The 24,542-nt window shown below is 41.6% G+C and overlaps 1 protein-coding gene across 1 annotated transcript in view; it reads right to left on the reverse strand.

The window, feature by feature from the left end:
• Nucleotides 1-1,279: 1,279 nt before the first annotated feature.
• The window catches only part of LOC145413394 (uncharacterized), a 28,522-nt gene continuing 5,259 nt past the window's right edge, over nt 1,280-24,542 (reverse strand). The window contains 19 exon segments of the mRNA XM_080283083.1: nt 1,280-1,355; nt 5,300-5,378; nt 5,381-5,439; nt 5,906-5,982; nt 7,210-7,296; nt 7,915-8,047; nt 8,288-8,406; nt 11,771-11,858; nt 12,875-12,984; nt 13,129-13,320; nt 15,190-15,324; nt 15,607-15,771; nt 16,239-16,479; nt 17,356-17,577; nt 18,227-18,504; nt 18,813-18,985; nt 21,485-21,593; nt 22,308-22,429; nt 23,487-23,604. Coding sequence (XP_080139209.1) covers nt 1,280-1,355; nt 5,300-5,378; nt 5,381-5,439; nt 5,906-5,982; nt 7,210-7,296; nt 7,915-8,047; nt 8,288-8,406; nt 11,771-11,858; nt 12,875-12,984; nt 13,129-13,320; nt 15,190-15,324; nt 15,607-15,771; nt 16,239-16,479; nt 17,356-17,577; nt 18,227-18,504; nt 18,813-18,985; nt 21,485-21,593; nt 22,308-22,429; nt 23,487-23,604 — 2,583 coding nt within the window.

Genomic DNA, 24,542 nt, shown 5'->3' on the forward strand with positions numbered 1-24,542 from the left:
GGCTTGAATAAAATCTTCCAGCAGCAACAAGAATATAATGAAAAATATGTATCGAATTAAGAGGGATGATGGTGAATCTAGTTTACTTTGAAGCGTATGGTTGTTGTATGAGTGAAGATCAATGTATGGTATAAGTAACCAGTCTTCCTCGTCGGCACTTCGTTTCACTTAGGATTAGAGGCGTAGTGTATAAAATTAATTCGTATTCTAATTGGTAGAGAAAGCTTAGTAGCACCTCTTCATGAGTGTTTTTTTCTGTACGTTACATCGCCTTATCCTGTTGTATTCTCTAGGTGCAAACTATATAGATATTAAAACGATATAAATAACATCCAAGAAAGTGTAAAGGGGTAATATGCAGCACAAATCGCTTAAGATGATGTACAGTACTACGAAGCCTCCTATGACACGCAGAATATGACCCAGTCACGAGCTTACAGTGTGGGATAAACGCTCACTAATTCATTGTCTCTTCACAAGCATGTCCTTCACTTTCCTCTTTCACGCATTATATGAAGGTTAATCGTCTAAGAAGAGAGAAAAATAACTTGTCAATCCACATATATTAAAATCAGTTTATTCCATTCAAAATGACTATTCAGTAAACGTTATAAAAATATTAAACTAATCCAATAGGTAAACATAATAGCTGGAAATATATATATATATATATATATATATATATATATAGAGAGAGAGAGAGAGAGAGAGAGAGAGAGAGAGAGAGAGAGAGAGAGAGAGAGAGAGAGAGAGAGAGAGAGAGAGAGAGAGAGAGAGAGAGAGAGAGAGAGCAACTTGTATACACTCACATATTACGCAGACACTTCCAGCTGTCTGGTGGTAGCGCGCGTATGTCTACCAGTTTTTCTGACCTGGTTCATTCCCACTGAAGGCCGCCTTTTAAGAGGGGCAATAGTATGTCATTTCATGTGTTTTGTCAGGTTTATGACATGCAGTTTCTCTTATTCACCAGCACAGTCATTACAATATAATATACACACATACTCTTCACACAACACACGAGAAGGCCACCTGGCGGAGTGCACGAGCTGCGTTACATATGGATCATCCTGTAGATGAAAATGAAAAAGATCTCCTCCAACGCTGCATTCACGTTTCTTCAGTAACTCATTGATGGTCTTGGTGGGTGGAGGAGAGACTTCTTTGTTACCCTTGTCTTATCCTAGTAATTTAGTCACACTTGTAGGAGCTGCATAGCATGGGACAGCTGGTCACACTCGTAGGAGCTGCCTAGCATGGGACAGCTGACTTACTGCAGTTATCCTCCCCTCTGATGTTCATACCCGTACGAATCTTCTTCAGCCTTTGAGTTTTTGTCGTTCTTCAGAGATTTCCTGAAACGCAGTAACATGTATCAGAAAACAAATAAAGCAAAGAAATAAATGTTGCATGTTAAGTGGCTTTAGGGATTGGTGTCCAACATTCGGTCCGTGGGTGGCATGTATCCCTGCATCCTCATACATGCGGTCCGCGGCCCATTTACTGCTCCAGTTGTACTTTGAGCACCTAAGACTAAGTAGTGAGAGTATCCCTCAGCTGAGTAAAACAGCCTTTTATTTTCTAGACTATAATACTCGGCGCAACAACACCAGTGAAAGAACACGCTACAGATAGCTTGAATGGCTCACGGGAGCTCTATACCTGTATGTGCCATTGTACGAGTTTTGAGGCGGGAGGACACTGCTGGCGTAGAGAACATGAAAACTCTGATGCGGCAGGCTCTCGCCTGGCCAGCCGTTCTAGTATTTGTCCTGCTTAGTCGTTTGAAGCAGTTGGAACGTTGCTAATTTCCAAATCAGCAGTGACCAGTGTTTTTACTTTTGAGCCCATAACCATATGTCAAAGAAAATAACTGTTAATGAAGAGCGTTGGTTGGTACAAGAAAGGTGGAGAAACTTGCACTTTTTTGTTCAAACTAATGGAAAACCAACATGTTTGATTTGTAAGCAACGAGTAGCTGTGGCCAAACAATACAACGTTCGTCGGAATTATGAAACTAGCCATGCATCAAAGTATAATAAGAACAGTGGAAAGTTACGTGAAGAGAAAGTTGGTAACTTGGAGCAGTCACTGAAAAGGCAGCAGTTAGTATTCAAGAGTGTTTATCAAGGCACTGATGCTGCAATTAGAGCAAGCTGCAGGGTAACCCATTAAATAACTGTGTCATCGATGACATTTTCAAAAGGGAACTTTACCAAGAAATGTATGTTGATGGCTTCAGAAGTTATTAGCCCAGGAAAACATCAGTCATTTACAGACATAAGCCTCTCTAGAAGTACAGTTGCAGAAAGTAATAATGAATTATCAAGGAATATTAACAGTCAGCTCGCAGACAAAGTTAGGTCTTTTGCTGCAATTTCAGCTGCAACTGATAAAAGTACCAGTGAAAGTGATATAGCTAAACTTGCATTTTTATTTGTGGTGTGGATGAAGATATGCATATGACAGAAGAATTTGTGGAACTGGTGCCATTGAAAGGAACAACAACAGGTGATATCATCTTTACGAGTATGGTAATGGTCTATCAATTGCCAGACGCCTTAATCCCGTACGGGATGGCCACAAACAAATCCCCTCCACGTCGCCCTGTCCCCCGCCATTTCACTGCCCTGCTTCCAACTCACACACCCCCTCTCTCATATAGCTCTCCACTCCATCCCTCCACCTCATCCTCGGCATCCCCCTCCCCCTCCCCTCTTCCACCTCACTCACATACATTCTCCTCGTCAGTCTCTCACCCTCCATCCCCTCCACATGGCCAAACCACCTCAGTGGGTTCCTCCTAACGCTTCCTATCATATCCACATCCATCCCACAACGCTCCTTTATATCCTCATTTGTCAGCCTGTCTCTCTATGTGACTCCAAAGGCTCCCCTTAAATAACTCATTTCCACTGCTCTCACTCTTGACTTGTGTCCTTCTAACAACGTCCAAGCTTCACTTCCATACGTTAGAGTTGGTATCACAGTACTGTCATACAGTAACTTTTTCACTTTCATGCTCACTTCCCGGTTTCTTATCACTGCTTTCAAGGAACCAGCAACCTTTCTTCCTTGTTGTACCCTTTCAAGCACTTCACCCTCCAAACTTCCATCCTTACTCATCACACTCCCCAAGTACTTAAACGTACTCACATTTCCCATTTCCTCACCATCCAACCTCACTGTACATTCACTGACTTCACCTCTCTCAAAGACCATCACTTTACTCTTCCCTGCAGTCACCTATAGATTCCGTTTCTTACGCACTCTCCCAAACTCATCCACTAAGCCTTGCAGCTCCCCTTCGTCTTCACTTAACAACACAGTATCATCTGCAAACAACAGTACAGGGAGTTTCCAAACACTATCCTCTCTCACCAGGGCCACTCCAACATCCACGACCCTACCTTGTACCTCTTTTATTATCCCATCCATGTACAGATTGAACAATCATAGAGACATGACACATCCCTGTTTCAACCCAACCTTCAAAGAGAAAAATTCACTCAGTTCACCATCCACACGCACTGCAGCCTTAGCAACATCATACATACTCTTCACAGCATTCAACAACTTCCCATCTACTCTATATATTCTTAAAACTCTCCACAATCCTTGTCTATCCACCCTGTCATATGCTTTTCCAAATCCATGAAGACCGCATACAACTTCTCTCCCTTCTCTAGAAACTTTTTCACTAAAGAACTAAGAATGAATGGTAATGGTTCTGGATAGAATAGGTATTGACACAAATTGTGAGTCTGGGCACAGATGGAACGCAGCAAATGATGGGTAGAAAAGCTGGCGTTGCAACAAAATTAATGGATCTACTAGTTGTTAACCTAAACCATCAAATATCTAATGTGCATTGCATTACATAGAGAAGGGTTGTTTAGTAAAATATTAAAGATGTATAATGTCATGGATGTTGTTATAAAGAGAGTGAACTTCATACGCAAGGGAGATCTGAACCACAGACAGTTCAACTGCTTATTGGAAGAAAATTAGAGCACACGCGGACTCCCATATCACACTGATGTTCGCTGGTTAAGTCGGGAAGTCGTACTGAAGCGATTTTACGAAGTGCCCAGTAAATACAGATGTTTATGGAAAAGAAAGAACAGGATGTACATGAACTGAAAAATAATGAATGAGTTCAAGATCTAGCGTTCATGGTGGATATTACAGAACACTTAATTTACCTAAATACAAAGATGTCAAGACCGCAGTAAATTAGTGACAAGCTTTATGAGTGAACTCGTGCCTTTGAGACAGACTTCAACTTTTTGTAACGCATCAACAAGACAGTACTCGTTCACACTTTCCTACTCACACCTGAATTTCATGCTTATATTGCAACAAAAAAGTACTGTAGCAAGATTTCCAAGTTAATGAATGAGATTAAGGAAAAATTTGCTGACACTGAAAATCTTGAAAAGGATTTTCTCATTTTTCGGGACCCATTTTCTGTTAGTGTAAATGCGGTACTAAAACATCTCCAGTTAGTTAATTTAGCTCCAGTGTGATTCTGTACTGAGAAACAGAATTTCGAGTGTCGTTGTTGGCACAATTTATCAGTATGTTGGACCAAATTATCCCAGAATTAAATGCTTGGTTTCAGAGTTTCCAGTGGTACACACGCTTGTGAACAATTTTGCTACGTTGAACACGTCTCGGCTTCATTCTCATCTTACTGATGGGCACCTCAATTCAGTACTGAAGATTGCTGCCGCTCAGTCGTTAGTGCCAAACTTTGATGAGCTGGTCCATAATAAGAGGTGCCAAATATCAGGGAGCAGCAGTACCAGGCAGTACGAAAGATCAAAGTAAATATAAGACACAACGCCCGAGAGCTGACTAATCCATGTTTATTTTCCTGCACGATGTACTACTTACCAGGTGATCGTAAAGTGCTCACCATGTTCCTTGGCCCGTATACTCATTATAAATCTGACCCGCCGTCATTTACCTCTGCCAGCGAAATTGGAGCAGGTTATGTATTTACCTATGTTTGTTTGTTTGTTTGTCCACATCTCCAAAAGTTCTCAGTGAATTTCAATAATTTTTTTTGGAAGGGTGGGCCATGGGCCAATAAAGAATTGATTAAATTTGGGGGCGGATTCTGATCCGGCGTTGGCGGAGGTATGCGCTCTTTGAGTGCTTTCTAGTTCTGTATCTCTGTATATCTATATCTATGTATTTATCTGCCTTCCTGCCTACCTACCTATCTGTCCATCTACCTATCTCACCTGTGCCTCCCTCTGGTATATATCGGTTGGCAGTTCAGTGTACCAACTGTCCGGCACCCAGCAGCACGAGGGAAGGGGTCTCTTGGAGATTCGACCCTCTGTGTAGTAAGCCAGCACCGGTCTGTAGTTCTCGGGGTCTCTTGACACTATAGGACCGTTTATATTGACCCAGGGATGACCGAAGCAGCTGGAGGGAATAGAGTGTAGGATTAGGTTTAGAAGAAGGCTTGGTTGCGTCCACACCAAATGCTTGCTGGCGCGGATGGGTGCGGGTGGGAGTTTTGCATCGATGTAACTCATAAAAATGATCCCACTGGACGCGGGTGGATCCGAGAGAGAGCGTCCATGGGCTAGTGATGCAGAACTCCCATCCTCACCATCAAGCTTTTGGTGTGGACGCGACTTAGAAATGATACTTCAACACCCTCTGTAATGTGACGTTTTATTTAATTGTTTATTTTTTTAATTTTTTTATTTTAATTGCTGGACGATTGTATTCAAGAACTTCTGGTAGAGACAGTGTAAAAACATGCAACATTAATTACTTCATTGCAAGCTACATAAAGCTGGCTGGAGATAGATCGAAAAGAAGAGGAGGAAGAAGAAGAAGAAGATTATCGATGATGATAATGATGATGATGATGATGATGTACCTGTAATAGACGATGTGCAGAATGACTCCTGTAAGGTAACTCAGTCCACAGGCGACGCAGCAGAAGATGATGAAGCTCTGCGGAAGAATACAGTGATCTTAAAACCTTCCCACTGATAACGTATATATTTCTAACTTGGAGTTTTACAGTAAGAAAGTCTCCATGGAAGCTCAGTATTTCCAGAAACTGTCTCTAAAATTGACTATGGTTTTGATGTGAAGTGTTTGGTAGAAGTATTGGCTAGGAAAAGAAAAATCTAATCAAGGAATCTTATACACACCTCAGACACAAGGGCCAGTATTTTCGTTGGTTAAGAAGGCTCTTAACACCTCTACCTAAGCGATTTATTTTGTTTATCATACCTTGCCGTCTTCTGTTACTTAAATCATTCTGGTATCACCATACTCTGCATAAATTACGTATGATAAATCAGTAAGGAAAAGGTGTTAGGTAGCTTCCTCAACCGGAGAGAATACAAGCCAAGAATGTTGAACCCCTTGACTCGGATGTATTATTCCATTAATTCTTACTCTCACCAGGCGATTTTATGAAGTTTATGATAGATTTACGAACTGAAGAGGACAGATACAGCCTTCATTAACATGTATCCAGCTAGGGATGCACTTTACCTAATTCTGGTGGTAGGAAAAAACATTAAAGGATACGGTATTGGGTTGAGTCAATAATCATCTAATTTGAGCTAAGTGACTGGTTGCAAAATGTATGAATGAGGACAAAAATATTAACGACCTGTCATATACACACTTTAGGATTCTTTTTCGAGTGGCTTCGGGAGATTGCGTGATACCCATTTTTAGCGATTTATTCTGTACGTTACCCCTCAAAACCTTCTTGTATGTTGTGGATGAAAACAATGGCTGTATAAAAATGATAAGTGTAACATACGGGGGAAAGCAAAGTTGTAATGTCCAAATGAGTCGCTTAGGTAGAGGTGGTACGATGCCTACAATGGGACTTAATATTTGGATTTGCGGCTCAAGCAAGTTTAACTGTACGACTGAGGGCAGAAATATAGGCAAGTCATCCCATATTCAAGTTTCTCTTTGAGCGTAGATCAAATAGAAACAATAAACTCAGTAAAATTATAGACAAGTTAAACTCAGTAAAATCTCCCTTAATAGCAGGCAGTTATGTCTATCTGGTCATAGATCAACTGATACACAAGTTACAATACGTAAAGTATCTGTTTCTGGCACCTGCTCTTATCTGTCTATGCGTAGGTTATATTAAAGCAAGCAGTCTTATACACAAGTTAAACTCAGTAAAGTTTCTCCTTGTATCACCTGGTCGTATCGTGTCTTGTCCAGGTACACAACCCCCACCGACAACAGTACCACGTTCTCAATCAGGGCCAGGGTCAGGAACAACACCTGAAAGCAAAATACACATTAACACCTGCATGAACCTATGACTCATCGTGGTGAATGGGGTGAACTCTATCACTAGCCACGTTTTTCTCGCTGTTTACACTCCAGGTACATTCTGGATCCTACCTCACACCATTACTTAGGAGGAAAGTAGGTTTGGGATGATGATGATGATGATGATGATGATGATAAGGATGAGAATAAAGTAGTGGATGTGACGATTATGGTTTCCTACATTATCTTACTCTAATCTTTGGGAATCCTACCTCATCCTTACGTGGGAATTAAGAGTTTAGATGATGTTTTTTTTTTCCGTCTAACTCTAGGAAAACCTATTTTTCCAGGTAAAACAGTCCTCCTGCGTACAACTCACCTTCACCTGTTACCACTTCGGCACTGATATTCACTGTCCTTATTGACTAATGCAAGAATGTCTTATTCAGAACTTGTATGATGGTATTAGAGAGGGGATTTGACATGCCGGTGAATGGATGACCAGTATAGTATGTATTAAAGAGTTTCAGATCATCAAGCTGTCCTCTCCCACAACCCTGGGATCGAACTCGCGTACATTCAGACAACAAACCATTTTCTAATCACTTCGCCAGCACCACCGCAAACCTGAATAGCAACAGTAGAGTGCCGACGGGACAGCTTCTTAGATGATGATGGTCTCTCGAGGCGGAAGTAGATGAGGGTAGACGCAATGGTACCTAGGAACACGTAGAAGTAGGATCGTAGACACTTGAGGCACCTCCATTGGTTCCACTTGCTACAGTCCAACGTGCCTGAGATGTACTCTGGCCTGTACTGACCTAGCGAGCTGCGGGGGAGAAGAAGGAGGGCTGAGGAATGGTTAGATGGTAAGGAAGCGGTTCTTCTGTTTAACTATTTACCTGGATCTAATCATATATCAGTCTGTCCAACTCTATCTATTTATCTCTCTCTGCATCTATCTATCTATGTAACTATCTCTCCATCTCTCCATGCTCACCTTTCTTCCAGCCAGAGCTTCAACACAAGGACCATAATGAAGTGAAAACCCAGCACTGCGAACACTCTCCAGGTCAGGGCCAGAGTGAACAGTGTACACGCCACGGCCCTGGACACCACCTGTACATGGGAGCACGGTTAGTTGGTGTACATGAGTGTGAAAACTGGTGTACACAGACTAAGGGAAGTACACACAGAAGAGACTAGTGAGAACTGGTGTACACAGACTAAGGCAAGTACACACAGAATAAACTGATGAAATCTGGTGTACACAGAGTAAAGGACGTACACACAGAACTGACTGGTGAAAACTGGTGTACACAGACTAAGGGAAGTACACACAGAATTGACTGGTGAAAATTGGTGTACACAGACTAAGGGAAGTACACACAGAACAGACTGGTGAAACCTGGTGTACACAGACAAGGGGAAGTACACACAGAATTGACTGGTGAAAACTGGTGTACACAGACTAAGGGAAGTATACACAGAATAGACTGACGAAACCTGGTGTACACAGACTATGGGAAGTACACACAGAATTGACTGGTGAAAATTGGTGTACACAGGCTAAGGAAAGTACACACAGAATTGACTGGTGACAACTGGTGTACGCAGACTAAGGGAAGTACACACAGATTAGACTGGTTAAAACTGGTGTACACAGACTAAGGGAAGTACACACAGAATAGACTGGTGAAAACAGGTGTACAATCAAAGACAGAAGTCGTGTCGCGGTTTTGTCCGAAGATTAAGTGCAACGCTTGAATCATTATGAAATCCCTTCCCCAGTTACATGTTCGTGGTTGGCTAGCCTGACTTCCTCAAGCTTCATATCTGCTACTGATGGGTGACGGTATGAATGAACCCATGAAATTCCGAAGCCACATCGACTCGCAAGAATTGCTGAAACAGAACTTTGTATGAAAGACGAAACGCTAACTGTTAGGCGATGATCACTTGACATTTCATCTTACAACTTACCACAATACGCCAAGTAGACCTACTATACCATGATATGGAGAGGTCAAGCATCATGGATCCAACTAAAAGGAATATGAGAGGTGACATGATCTTCCTTTATTTACGGGAAGCGAAGCCTGAACAGAAAGCTCAAACATTTGATATAAGCATAACCATAGAAAGGTGGGTTAGGATTTCAGGAGGAAGGCACAACGGAGAACCATCATCGTTCAGGTCGTCCTCGACTTACCACGCCACTATAGGACCAGGAATAAGCACTACGATGTAAGCAGCACCCGCAAGCAGTGCTTATGCCTTAAGAAACGAAGTGCGCCTAGATTGAAGCGCACAGACAGTTGTGCGTAGACTTCGGTCTCTGGTTTATGTGTTCGAACTCTTCTGTGGGATTCAGTTTGCTAGCCACTCTAAAAAATTAATAATAATAAAATAAAAATAAATTATCATAATAGAATAACTCTGTTCTCATGTGTTGAATACTATAGCGAATTTTGTTTTACAACACAGGCAAATAATGTCCCAGGTCACAGTTATCAACTTGATCAGCTAATTTACAGTTAATAAAGATGGAGAACTGTCTTCCGAACACCTATTTAGCTAATTGAATTGTAACGTTGCGAATGTGGTCATAAAGAAATAAAAGATGAGGAACGCTTCACAAACACTAAATAAAGACAGTAGTCAGAAAGATTTAATAATTATGTAGATTAGTTTTGTTGTTACAAAAAAGTATATACTGGCATCAGCAGGCCAGTCACCTGGAGCAAATGGCAACTCAAGTCAGTTCGACACAAAGCAGACCGCTCCAAAACTATAGTCTTTCAGCAGATACTTTCAGCAAATTTCACGACACGACTTTTGTCTTTGATTGTACACAGACTAAGGGAAATACACACAGAATAGACTGGTGAAAACTGGTGTACACAGACTAAGGGAAATACACACAGAATAGACTGGTGAAAACTGGTGTACACAGACTAAGGGAAATACACACAGAATAGACTGGTGAAAACTGGTGTACACAGACTAAGGAAAATACACACAGAATAGACTGGTGAAAACTGGTGTACACAGACTAAGGGAAATACACACAGAATAGACTGGTGAAAACTGGTGTACACAGACTAAGGGAAGTACACACAAAATAGACTGGTGAAAACTGGTGTACACAGACTAAGGGAAGTACACACAGAATAGATTGGTGAAAACTGGTGAACACAGACTAAGGGAAATACACACAGAATAGACAGGTGAAAACTGGTGTACACAGACTAAGGGAAGTACACACAGAATAGACTGGTGAAAACTGGTGTACACAGACTAAGGGAAGTACACACAGAATAGACTGGTGAAAACTGGTGTATACAGACTAAGGGAAATACACACAGAATAGACTGGTGAAAACTGGTGTACACAGACTAAGGGAAGTACACACAGAATAGACTGGTGAAAACTGATGTACACAGACTAAGGGAAATACACACAGAATAGACAGGTGAAAACTGGTGTACACAGACTAAGGGAAGTACACACAGAAGAGACAGGTGAAAACTGGTGTACACAGACTAAGGGAAGTACACACAGAATAGACTGGTGAAAACTGGTGTACACAGACTAAGGGAAATACACACAGAATAGACTGGTGAAAACTGGTGTACACAGACTAAGGGAAGTACACACAGAATAGACTGGTGATAACTGGTGTACACAGACTAAGGGAAATACACACAGAATAGACTGGTGAAAACTGGTGTACACAGACTAAGGGAAGTACACACAAAATAGACAGGTGAAAACTGGTGTACACAGACTAAGGGAAGTACACACAAAATAGACTGGTGAAAACTGGTGTACACAGACTAAGGGAAGTACACACAGAATAGACTGGTGAAAACTGGTGTACACAGACTAAGGGAAATACACACAGAATAGACTGGTGAAAACTGGTGTACACAGACTAAGGGAAGTACACACAAAATAGACTGGTGAAAACTGGTGTACACAGACTAAGGGAAGTACACACACAATAGACTGGTGAAAACTGGTGTACACAGACTAAGGGAAGTACACAAAGAATAGACTGGTGAGAACTGGTGTACACAGACTAAGGGAAGTACACACAGAACAAACTGGTGAAAACTGGTGTACACAGACTAAGAAAAGTACACACAGACAAGACAGACTGGTTAACAGAAAACAAGGAAATAATGCCGTACAATCGCATTAAAAGCTGTGTTCCTCCCAAGAGTCTAACCGGCCTGAAAATCGAACTCAGGTTCTTCTAGTTACGAGCGGGACCTAGTAACCTCTGCACCACCGGTTTCTCCCCCCCCCCCAAGGATTAAAAGGTGGAGAAAGGCAGAGGGAGTGAGGAGGAGAGAGGGGAAGGGGACGGAGTGGGAAAGGGTTAGGTGTGAGAATCTGAGAGACTTTTCCCGTAACCTCTGACCTTCATCTGCATCCCCCATTAGCCAGGATCAACCAAAACAGTTCATATTCTCACCTGGAAGAATATGGAGAAGAGAAGAGGTAGGGCGCTGAGAATGGTGAGTCCCCCGAGCTTGGAGAATCGGTGGTAGGAAGTGAAGGACCTGGGAAAGAGGAGACATTTATGAAGGATCTTTGTCTCCAGTAAGTGGGGACGTAGCCTCTTTCTTGGTGATACATTATGCATATTTCATCTTAATCATTTTCTCTGCTGTTTATATATTATTAGCATTTATATAGATTGTTTCAGTAACTTTCTAGCTATCTACAGCCAGAAGCCTTAATCCCGAAAGGGGTGGCCACAAACAAATCGCCTCCATGTTGTCCTGTCCTCTATCATTTGGCTGCCCTCCATCTAACCCACACCACCTTCTCTTATATATCTCTTCAATCCATCACTCTGTTTCATCTTTGGTCTCCCCCTCCCCCTCTCTCCTCCACCTCACTCACATATACTCCTCCAGTCAGTCTCTCATGTGTGGTATGTGCAAAATACATCGCTGAGGGAGACATGTTTCGAAGTCTCCCATGTCACTAGAATATTGCCCAGGTTGGTGATGATGGAATTTTGAAAGATCATTTATATACAGGAACAGCACCCATGCAGGATAATGTATATTGGAAGAAGGGTTTCAAGTTGGGCCGAAATTATTGCATGGTGTCAGTACATGAAATTTTCATTATATATTTAATTCATTTTGAACAATTTCCTGTACTGGTAAAGCAAGATAATTGTGGGACTTGATGTAGATGTGCTGTCAAAATAGTTATCAGTGACTTTTAGTGACAGTGGCAGTAGGAGAGATTGTGAATGAGTGGTTAGAAAGGCCGTATGGAATTCAATCCCAGGCTGGAACAGGGGAAAGTTTAATGACTGAATTTCGTTAAAGCAGATTTGACTGATCCTTACAAATCTCACAATGTCATAAAAACAGACCTGCCTGTACCAGTGCACCAGACCTGCATGAGACAGTCCTATCATTAATTCAATACGGACGGTGGGTGTTAGCGCCGAACTGGTGACATGTGGAGGTGAATGGTATGTACGAGGACCTCAGAAAATGGGCTGTTGAAAAAGACTTTGCCCAGAGTCGAACGCATAAAAAATACATATATATACCATGTGAGGGTGACGAGTGAGATAAGTACGGAGAAGACCTGCATGGACAGCTGCGTCTCGCTGCCTCGGGGTGACAGGGACAAGATAGAGCCCAGCGTTGTGTCTTTTACCTGACGGGGGTAGGGATACGACTGGTTTGTTGTAGTAGTAGTGGTAGTTGTGGTGATGGTGGTGGTAGTGGTGGTATTACTATTATTATCATTATTTTAATTATGATTTTTATCATACTGAGATAGAGAAAGAGTCCACAGTACCTTGCCCAGCTCATTATATCTGGTGCCCACAATGTACAGCTGCAGAATGAGCTGGAAGGCAGACTCCAGCGTGGCCTCCATCACGTTAGTAATTGCCACCCTCACCTGGGCAACGTGCTTCAAGTCATAGCTCACCTCGTCGCGCAGGCTGGATTGGGCGTGTAGGGGCTGGTGCTGGGTTTTGAGGTCCACCTGTAAATGTATGGTAGATTCATGAGACATGGTACAATTACGAAGGAAAGTTTGCCGACATTTTTTCTTCCTGGCTGTGGTAATGGGAAGTGTGACACGAACTATTTTTATGTGATGACAATACGAAGTACACAACATGAGTACGAGAAGGAAGGATAATATCTGCCGTTTGGAGAGGAATGAGAAATGTGAAAGGCAAGTCACGATGCTGGGAGAGGGCTGTTGGCGAATTTTTGCTCGTCTCTGCGGTTGAATTATAAAGTGAGTTCGCCTCTTCTCCCTCGTTCACCGTGTATGCTTGAATGAAACGTAACGAAACTATGTGCAAATCATCAACCGCAGATAAAATGTTGACCTGTACCTCAATCACTATGTAACATTCAAGCGTTTTACGAAGTTGCTGATGAAAACGGAGGAAGGGGAAGTAAAAGGACTTCAGTATTTGACTGACCTGGAGGTGAAGATGTGGAACTGCAGGTGTGGGTAATGTGATGAGGGTATTGTGCCAGAGGTGATGTGGCGGTGCAGGTAGTGGTGTGTGGGTGAGTGGTGTGTATTTTTAATGTAGAAAGGGAGGAATTAAGACTGAGAGCCTGCAAAACATGACCATTCGAAAGAGTGTTAAAGAACAGCCAAGAACAAGGTGATCAAGATCCTGGACACACTGGATTAAAAAAGTAAAAAAAGGGTCATCAGCAGTGGGAAAGACAGATTGAAGACAATTCCAGAGTTGACCAGTTCCGTTCATGAAAGACTCAAAGTATATATTACCCGTTGCATTAGTGATTTCGATAGAACAGAGATGAGAGTGAGTGGGTAGACGTGTGCAGCGTAATTGAAGTAATGGGGAAAGGATGGAAGTTGAGAGTCCATAAGTACAGTGAATGAGAGTTGTTCTCCACACAGGGACGTATTTGACATCCATACTAAGTCAGCAAATGAACAGAGTAACACACACACACACACACACACACACACACACACACAGTTCGTTCAGCCCAACTCACCCTTGTACTCGTAATGCTAATTTTGCAGTAGAAGATGTGATTTTTCCTAAGTAACTCAAGAGAAATAGACATCTAGGATATTTAAAGACGATGAAGGTTTAAGTTGGGTGTTGCTGATGATAAGAAGATAAACATGTTAAAGACAGCAACGAGTTGAAAGATGGAGGAAGGAAGATTTACGGGCTTTGCTGTAAAGCAAAGATGTTTCATTTGTATCATCCCTAAATAAGAGACATATTTAAAGTCAGGTATGTCACAGCCCCATCCCGTAACTCTCGTGAACAACGGGTGGAAAAGTGAACGGTGGAGTCTTCAGCGAATGAGTGGCTTGGACTAACTGTACAGCTCTAAAGGTCATTGATGAATAGGAGGAAGAATCTTCGTAAAAGGCCAGAACCTTTAGGAGTAACAGTGGTTGCTGTAGTTGTGTCCCCAGGTTCATCAGAAACGTGAATCCTGTGTACTGCAGGCTTAAGTTGATCTTCTCCGGTAGCTCTCCTTATGGGGGATAAGGAAGTAGTTGAGCGACGTTTGTACAACCAGACAGTTGAGAAGCTTGATTATATCAGTGCCATCACGTGAAAGCCTCCCTCTTCAGCGGCAGGAACACCACTATTATAAGCATTAGAAGACTAGTGGCCTTCTACAACAGCGATGACGGAAATATCTGAGAAGAGACTTGAGATGAAGGTACAGAAAGACAAACCTGAAATTAAAGATACGTTAAGGATATATGTTAGACTCTTTCCTAGGTCTTTGAGATGCTTAGCGCGCAAGGAAAATAACTCTTAATTGCTTGCCTCTTGCATCTCCTCAACTAAGAAATGCACATGCTCTCTCTCTCTCTCTCTCTCTCTCTCACCTCTTGCATCTGCCTGGCTGTGAAGTTCATGTACTTAATTTGGGCGTAAGTGTTCTCGAAGTACACCATGATGGGGGCCACGGGGGTGAGGAATATCAGGGCGTACAAAGACACGCGTAAGAGGTTGGGGAGCCTCTGTGTGGGGAAGTATTTAGATACGATATTACTTACTTCAGTCCAGTGACATTATTATCGCTATTACTATTATTATTATTATTATTATTATTATTATTACCACTACTACTACTACTACTACTGCTATTACTACTACCATCATCATTATTATTATTATTATTATTATGATTATTATTATCATCATCATTATTGCTAACTTCAGGTGATTCTGTTAACATTTAGAGAAATCATTTTTACTAGGAAACCCTCTCCATTATCTTCTTCCATTCATACCTACCGCACCTGAAATACTGGCAGGATGTCTGGCTGGGTGACATGGATGTAGAGGTTCCACATGGACAGCAGGGTGAAGGGGAAGAGGATGAAGAACAGGGTGAGGACGAAGTTGATCTTGAGTTGGCAGTGGGTGATGCCGTAGAAGATGCTCATGAAGGAGGTGTCATTCTCCTGGTAGGGGTGAGAGAGAAGGGGGTTGGGGTTAGAGAGAGAGAGAGAGAGAGAGGGAGGGGGGGGAGTTAGAGAGGGAGGGGAAGGGGGAGTGGGAGGGGGAGGGGAAGGGGGAGGAGGAGGGGGATTAGAGAGAGAGAGAGAGAGCAAACAAGGGGTCTACTGATATTGTGAGACCTGACCTAACCTCGCCTGAACCAGTCACACCAAAGTGAACCTAACCTAATCTAACCTAATATAATCTAACCAAAGCAAACCAAAACAAGCTAAACCAAAACTAAGCAGACCAGGAGTAACACGCTATCCTGACGTAACCAAGATTCTAATATAAACCAAAACTAAAGCAAAACTAGAGTAACTTAACCTAGCCTAACATAACCTAATCTTACCTAACCTAACCTCACCAAATCTAACAATATTAACTTTGCCTAACCTAACCTAAATTACAATATATATCAATGACTCACATTAGTACCATAGCAACCCTGGAGGGAGTCTGAGGCATTAGCAGCCTCCACAGACGAGGAGTTACTGAAGTACTTGTAATCATGGTAGTACTCCACAGCCAGCAAGAGGTCGGTGTACATATCGAGGTAGTACAGTACAGAGGGCATCAGCAAGAGGGAGAGCACAAACCAGAAGTTCCAGCAGTGTTTCTGAACTTTCGTCACTTCATACATGGCCTGAAGTTGGTCACGAGCCTTGGAACTGAGGTAGAAAGGACATCAGTTAGTTAGTTAGTTAGAGAGAGAGAGAGAGAGAGAGAGAGAATGGCACCATATAGCTGTACCCTTTTTACCCTAACCTGGCCTAGAATTATCCTCTCTCTGTCTTGAATGTTGAACTGTAACAGGAGATTAGCACGGGAGTAGAATGCTAGTCAGGAAAAAGTGCCATGGAAAGGATGCAGAGCCACAGTATCATCGCATTCAGCCACTGAGCTACGCGAAATAAGCTGCAAAAGGAAAAATTCTAGATCAAGTTAAGGTGGAAGAAATACAGCTTGAATAATACTACAGGTCTTTCATTTTAACTTGGACAAAATTGTTGTCCTCTTCCAGCTTATTTCGCGCAGATCAGTGACAGCAAAAGAAATTTATTTACAGTAGCAACTTCGGCCCAGACAAACAGTTTTCCTCTCGTTAGTTATTTCTTTATTCTTATTTTCAGAAAAAAACAAGAAGCTTAGGAAGATTCCGTATTCCCCTCTCCTTGTTCTTCCCGCTAAATAATATAGCATAGGGTAAGATTTTGTCATAACTAAGATATGTATTTGGAAGAACAAAGAGGAAGATCTTATTCTCTCATTGTCTTCACACTTAAGAGGATACTGACCATTTCTGTGTTACCCATCTGGATAAGTAAGCATTATGTATTGATCTAGAAGGTGTTTGTTAGTTGGTTGAGTGGCAAGCATGAATTTAACTTTTTTTTTTTTTCTCCTTCTTTTTCTTCTTATATTTAACACAAGTTCGTTTAGCTCTCTTCTTTTTCCCATACACAATCCATTAAAGCTTTTGCATATTCTGTAACCTCCTTCCCATAAAGAAGACAAGTTCATGAAAGCTTTTATAAATGCGGTACCTGGTTTCCGTGGTCCCCAGCTGGGCTCTAAGGCAGGTCTCCGCATCGGGCTTGGATTTGTGCAGGAGCTTCTCGCACTCCAGCATCCGCACCACCGCGTTGTCGTACTGGCCAAGGTTATTACGCTCCGTGAAGAACTGCAGAAGGGTCTCTCTGTCCGTGGCCATTGGGTGTACACGACGCTCGAGGCTGAACTCTAGGAACCGCTGAACAATGTCGTACCTGACGCGAAAGAAGGGTTGGTGTGAAAAGATTTATCTCTGCTTGATACCAAAGATAAAAGGTTGCATTTACCTCTACCTGATGTGAAAGAAGGTCTGGATTTATCTCTACCTGACGTGAAAAAACTAGATTTATCTCTAGCTGATGTAAAAGAAGGGTTAGATTTATCTCTAGCTGATGTAAAAGAAGGGTTAGATTTATCTCTGCTTGATGCATAAGAAGAAAGATTGTAATTATCTCTAGCTGACGCAAAAGAAGAATGATTGGATTTATCTTTACCTGATGTAAAGGAATTAGGTGTCACTAAGACATGAAAAGTAGCACAATTCATTACTCTAAGCCACTGCATCATCACACTGACGCTGATTTTAAGAGCAGTGTTTGTTACATCGGATTATCTAATATTTTCTGGTGTTATGATATTTGCTGCACTTTCAGTTTTGCCTTTTTTTTTTTTTTTTGTATTTTCAATGTGAAGATTTTGAGGGTAACTGTAGGTTTAACTTTTCATTTCCTCCAAATTGCCTGAATTGTAGGGGGAGATGGTTATAAAGAACATCTCCCACCGACCCTGTTGCAGGATATACTCGTTTCCCCCACTTCCCTCAACCCTTCCTCCAGAATCTACGCCCATGCCTGAGCCCCTCACCTGCTGCCCACCATGGCATAGTACATGGGCGTGAATCCCACAAAGTTGCAGCGGTTGACGTTAATATCCCTGTTCTGTTCTGTGCTGGTGAGCAACATGTCCGTCACCGAGACATTGCTGTTCTTGGCCGCCATGTGCAGGGGGGAGTTTCCGTATTTATCCAACAGGCTGAGGTTGGCGCCGGCCCGGATGAGAGCCTGTACACACACCAGGTGGTTGTGGCGGATGGCGGAGAACAGAGGCGTCTCCCCCTTCGAGTCAATCACATCGGGCGACACCTGAAAGAAAAGTTACGAGGATCAGTACAGAAGTTTATAAGGTTAGGTTTGTTTAGGCTGGCATGAGGTGTATGGTCAGGTTAGATACAGTTAGGTTAGGTTGGATTTGCATAGGTCAAGTTTGGTTGGATTGATATAGGCTGGAATATGTTGTGAGGTTGTTAGGTTGGTTTAGTTGGGTTGGGATGGGTTATAGTAGGTTGGGTTGGGTTGGTTTATATTAGGATAGACTAGGATACGTTAGCTGAAGTTAGATTAGGTAATTTTTGGTTAGGTTAGGTTGGGGAAAACCAAAACTCTGCTTATACCCCGAGATTGAGTAGTTTTTTCATCATGGTCGAGTACCCCATCCCCGCTGCCAGGTGTAGCAGGGTGAAGCCATCAGCACGGCAGGAAGTCAGTGGACATATCCCAGTCTGCTCTATCGTACGCACCACGCTCATGCCCGCCTCCTCACTGCTCAGGCCGCCCCACGCCTTGTCTGTGCATCATCATCATCATCATCATCATCATCATTTTTATTATATTTTTGCTGAATTATTATTAACACCATCAACTGCATCATCAGTATCACTATTATCATTATTATTATTGTCAGCATCATTACCAACGCTATGTACTGCATCATCTTTTTCATCATCATCATCATCATCACTATCATCATCAGTTCATCAACTTCCTCTCTATCACTGTCAGCATCTTCACAGTCATTACCATTACCTTCATCAACATCACTACCATCATGATCATCAACATCTTTATCTTAACTGACCTCACGACTATCATCATCGTTATCATTATTATCAGTATCAGTATCATGACCATTTTTGTCTTTAATGCCATCTTCATTAGTAATCTCTTCATTCCAGAGTTTTTTTATTTTTTAATATTCCCTCTACTTTCAGACAATTTTATTATTTCTTTCTTTCGAACTGGAGGAGTTAGAACCTTTACTGACCCCTTCATTATTAAGTTATTTTTTCTTTTTTATAAAGAGTACAGGGTCCCAGGGCTAGGCCTTCAGTCCTGACATGCTCGTAGAATAAAACCGCCTCGGAGCGGCAACAATGAATGGCTTCATGACGTCTTTGGGTGTAAGGGGTTAACATTATCATTATCATCACTATCATCATCACCAATTTATCGTTATCCTCACTATCATCACTATCACACGTAACACAACTCCTTATTACTACCAGGACAGTGGCACAGTAGAAGGCAAGGTTACGATACAGCTCATTTTTTCATCATCATCATCATCATGGAACAAGTACAGAAATCATAAATAGATGCGGGGCTGCATGCGGTTTCACAAGAGTAAAGCGCCTTGCATGTGAAAATCCTCAATGTGTGACCGACTAACGGAGCCACTCCTAGAGACTCCCCTGCATCAAACAAGGCCCGCCAAGCTTCTCCACTCAGACCTATTCCTTGTCAGAGTATTCTTTCCTAGCTCTGAGCTGGAATTCAATTCGCTATTGATTTCTATCCACCTCTTCCTCTCCCTCCATCTCTGGGTTGCCATTCTGCTACCTTAGATGTCCACAAGTGCTCGTGGGCCCTTCGGGCCCCTCGCACTTGCTCCTGCGGAGGGCTCTCGTGTTTATGTGCTGTTCTAGTGTAACGTTGTCACTTGGATTTTTTGCAGCTAACCAATTGATCGTGTAATCTGCAGCTTTGAGAATGGAACCCAAGTTGTCCGAACGCAAGTCCGGAGTACACACACAGACACACGGCTACTGCTACAGTTTATTTTAGTTCTACCTCTGGGCAAACAATTCTACGGAGATCCTATGCCGGGCTCCGGGAGCAGCTTTTTTTTTATCAAATTGTGATCACTCATTAAATGTAGTAAAAGTTTTTCAATCGTGATGGGACCAAGTTTTTTCACAGCAATTTTTTTGCGATCTTTGTGCCAATTTTGGTGCGATTTGAATGTGTAGTTTCGGCTGCCCAAAATACACACACACACACACACACACACACACACGGCTACTGGTATAGCATATTAGATGAATAATCTGTTACTCGAAAAACGTAATATTTCATAGTTAACTTCTATTCATGTTATTTTTATTGTTACTGCTGCTTTACTTCTCAGATAAACTAGAAGGAAACACTAAATATTGGTACATACTCTTTTTTCCAAAACAAAATATAGGTAATACTTCCATGTCGAATTCCATCCTTTTTTATTACTATTTTTGTTATTATTAATATCATTATTATTATCATTACTACTACTACTACTACTACTATTGTATTATTATTTTTATCCATATCCTTATTCTTACTCTTAATTTTCTTCTTCTTCAACTTCTTCATATTCTTGTTTATTATTATTATTATTATTAATATGATTATCATCATTATTTTTGTTTATTATTATTATTATTATTATTATTATTATTATTATTAATTTTATTATTATTATTAACCTAACTTTACCAAACTACAGAAATCTGACTTGACAAAGTGAAAAACAAAAACACTCCGACAAATAAAACAAAAAATACCCCAAGAAGAAAAACAAAGAAGACCCCAACAAAAAAAAATAAGCCGACAAAGAAAGACAAAAAGACTACAGCAATGAAAAACGAAAAAGATCCACCGAAGGAAAATAGATCCCAACAAAGAAAAAAGAAAAAGGCACAAACAAGGGCAAAGAGAAGCAAAAGAGATTACAACAAAGAAACAACAGACTCAAGCAGGGAAAAAAAAACGACAAAGACAAAAATATCCCAGAAAATCAAACCAACAGGCCCAATAAATATAAAAAAGCAAAGAAGAAAGACCCAAACAAAGAAGAACAAACCAGACCCCAGGAAAAAACGAAACAAAACAAAATAGACTCCAGCAAAGAAAAAAAAGACCCCGACAAAGACAAAAATATCCCAGTAAAGAAAAAACACAGACTCCCGAGAGCATGAGAGAGAAAAAAAAAAAGACCCCAGGAGAGAGAAAACAAAAGACCCCACACCTTCCTCTGAGAGACTCGCGTGCTTGAAGTATTTACTGATGATGTTGCTGTGACCGCCCCACAGAGCCAGGCCCAACGGAGTCCTCCCTTCACGGTCCGTCGAGTTTTTCTGAGGGGTTGAGTTTGTGAGGTGAGAGTTGAGTCTGTGAGGTTAGAGTTGAGCTGGGTTGAGTTTGTGAGCTTAGGGTTGAGTCCGTGAGGTTAGAGCTGAGTTGGGTTGAATTTGTGGGGTTATAGTTGAGTTTATAGGCCTGGAAATGAATCTGTGAGCATAGATATGAGTTTTTGAGCTCAGAGTTGAGTTTGTGAGCTCAGAGTTGAGTTTGTGAGATCAGAATTGAGTTTGTGAGCTTAGATGTGAATTTGTGAGCTTAGTATGAGTTTGTGAGCTTAGATATGAGTTTGTAAGCTTATATATGTGTTCGTGAGCTTACAGTTGAGTTTGTGAGCTTAGAGTTGAGTTTTTGAGCTTAGAGACGAGTTTGTGAGCTTAGAGATGAGTTTGTAAGATTCCCTGGGTTATGTTACATTGCCACTTGGGAGTTTTGAGTTACAGGGAAGTTAAAAATATCGACACTGATTATATTTTCGTCGTATGAGCAGATATCGCTTTTAAAATCTATAATTACGCGTGAAAGTAGCTTTGGCATAATATCAAGTACTTGTTGGACAATGTTGTGCTTCGATTAAGGTAATTTATGGTCTCTCGTTCTCATCTGGGTTACGTTAATCTATGTTTATGAGAGAGAGAGAGAGAGAGAGAGAGAGAGAGAGAGAGAGAGAGAGAGAGAGAGAGAGAGAGAGAATCATTTTAACTACTCACATGCAGTCCTTTAGCTATAAACTCGGCCACTAGGTCTTCATATCCTTTCCCTGAGGCCCAGTGCAGCAGTGAGGACCCGGCGTGAAAGTCAGCAATGTGCATCACACGGTCACGCACCTGTACTGAATCGCCTGCAGGGTGAAGTTAAGATACCCTCGTGAGAGCAAATAATATACAGGTTTGGGCCCACAGTCTCGCCAGTTTAGAAAGCTCCCTAACACCTCTCCCTTAGCGATTTATTTTTGAATAGTCTGGTTATCATCATCTTGTGAATTATTTATGCAGAATTTGGCGATATTGGAAGGATTTATGTAACAGAGAACAAGACAGTAAGGTGCGATAAACAAAGTAAATCACTTAGGAAAAGTGTTAGGGAGCTTCCTCAACCGAAGAATATACGGCCTTGGAAATGACAGGTAAGGGAACTGTAAGAAAGAAAAAAAAAGTTATAAGAGCTTGGGTCCAAAATATGTCGTTATGGAGGTATAATTACTAATAATCTTATAAGTGAAAGGCTATCAGTAATTGTTGCTCGATACCGTTGAGATTTGAGCCTAATGTTGATAATGCATTTTTCCTTCCTTCCTTCATCTGTCCTTCGGAACTTCATCAATCCATCCTTCATCTATCTACTCTTCCACCGTCTTTCTTCATCTATCCTTCCTTCATCTATCTTTCCTTCGTCCAGCGTTACCAGTGTCTCTCTTCCACTTCCTACCTACTGCCATACGCCCACACCAGCAGCATGAGCCGTTCCCGCAACAAAGGAGATCGCCAGCTAAGTTTCCTGTGCAGTGCTACAGACCACCGTGTACACTGCGTTACTTTACATGTGCCGAGGTGGTGGTGGTGATGGTGATGATGATGGTGATGCTGCTGATGATGATGGTGAAGGTGATGATGATGGTAATGGTGATGATGATGAGGGTGGTGATAACGGCAATGGTGATGATGATGATAATGATGATGGTGGTGATAATATATATATATATATATAAACGTTCTGTTCACATTATTTAACATACTGAGGTAAGATGAGTAGAAAAACAAGAAGAAAAAGAAGAGGAAGAAGAAGAAAAAATAAAAGAAGAAAAAGGAGGAGGAGGAAGATTAGGAAGAGGAGGAGGAGGAGGAGAAGGAAAGACAAGAAGAGATAAGGAAAATAAAACTCGGGCTTACCTGCCCTCTCCTCCCCAAGTGGTTTTACTATGATATGGGGATTGGCGCCGCGAGACAGAAGGTAGCGTACTATGTCGAAGCGGTCCCTGTAGGCAGCCACGTGAAGAGCAGTGACCCCCTGTGGTAAAGAAAATGAGGAGAAGAAGAAGGTGAAGGAGGAGGAGGAGGAAAAAGAAGAAAGAAGAAGAAGAAGAAGAAGAAGAGGAGGAAGAAGAAGAAGAAGAAGAAGAAGGAGAAGGAGGAACAAGAAGTAGTAGAAACGGAGGAGGAGGAGGAGGAAGGCTGAAGTGCATATTCTCATTTGTTTAAGACTCTCTCTCTCTCTCTCTCTCTCTCTCAATTAACCATAATACTGCAATCAATGGCTAAGTATTTACGGTAAGGCAGGTGAGAAAGGGGCTTGAAAAACTGGAAAATGAAACCACAAGCTAACCTGACCTAACCTAACCCCCTACAAAAGTTTCCTATGCCCTTGATTATATGGAACGCCCTATTATTTACCTCTTCAGTTTGAGGATGTATTTTCCTTTAATTCCTGCTACCTTCAAACGAATCTATTCAGCCTAGGGAAAGAAATAATGTAGATTGATTATTATTTTTTTTTACAGAATTAACATCGTCGTCCGGAAGTAGCAACAAGTAAAACATGGAAAAATGAAAAAAAAAGAAAAAAAGGCAACATTGGATTGAAGAGGTTAGTGACGCTTGTGCAGGTTGTATTTGGGTTAATGTTTTTTACTGGATTACCAAAATCGTCTGGAGAAAAAAAAATAAAACAGAAAAAAAAAAGAATAGAAAGGAACAAAAGGGTCATTGAACATAAGAGGCTGGTGACTCTTGTGCAGCCTGTAAATGGGTTGATGTTTTTTCCTTCAACAAAAATCGTTTAGGGGTAGCAGCAACTAAATACGGAAAAAATGAAAAAAGAAAAAGAAAAAATACGCCATCATAAGAGATTACTGATCTCTGTGTAGTCTGTAGGCATTAATTTCGAGGACTATTTTCAAGGTGGATTAGAAGGGCAGGGCAACATGGGCGATAGGTATCATAGAAATG

The sequence above is a fragment of the Coenobita brevimanus genome, chromosome 96 (assembly GCF_032717465.1).
Source record: "Coenobita brevimanus isolate Jiangsu-jjx chromosome 96, ASM3271746v2, whole genome shotgun sequence".
NCBI lineage: Eukaryota > Metazoa > Arthropoda > Malacostraca > Decapoda > Coenobitidae > Coenobita > Coenobita brevimanus.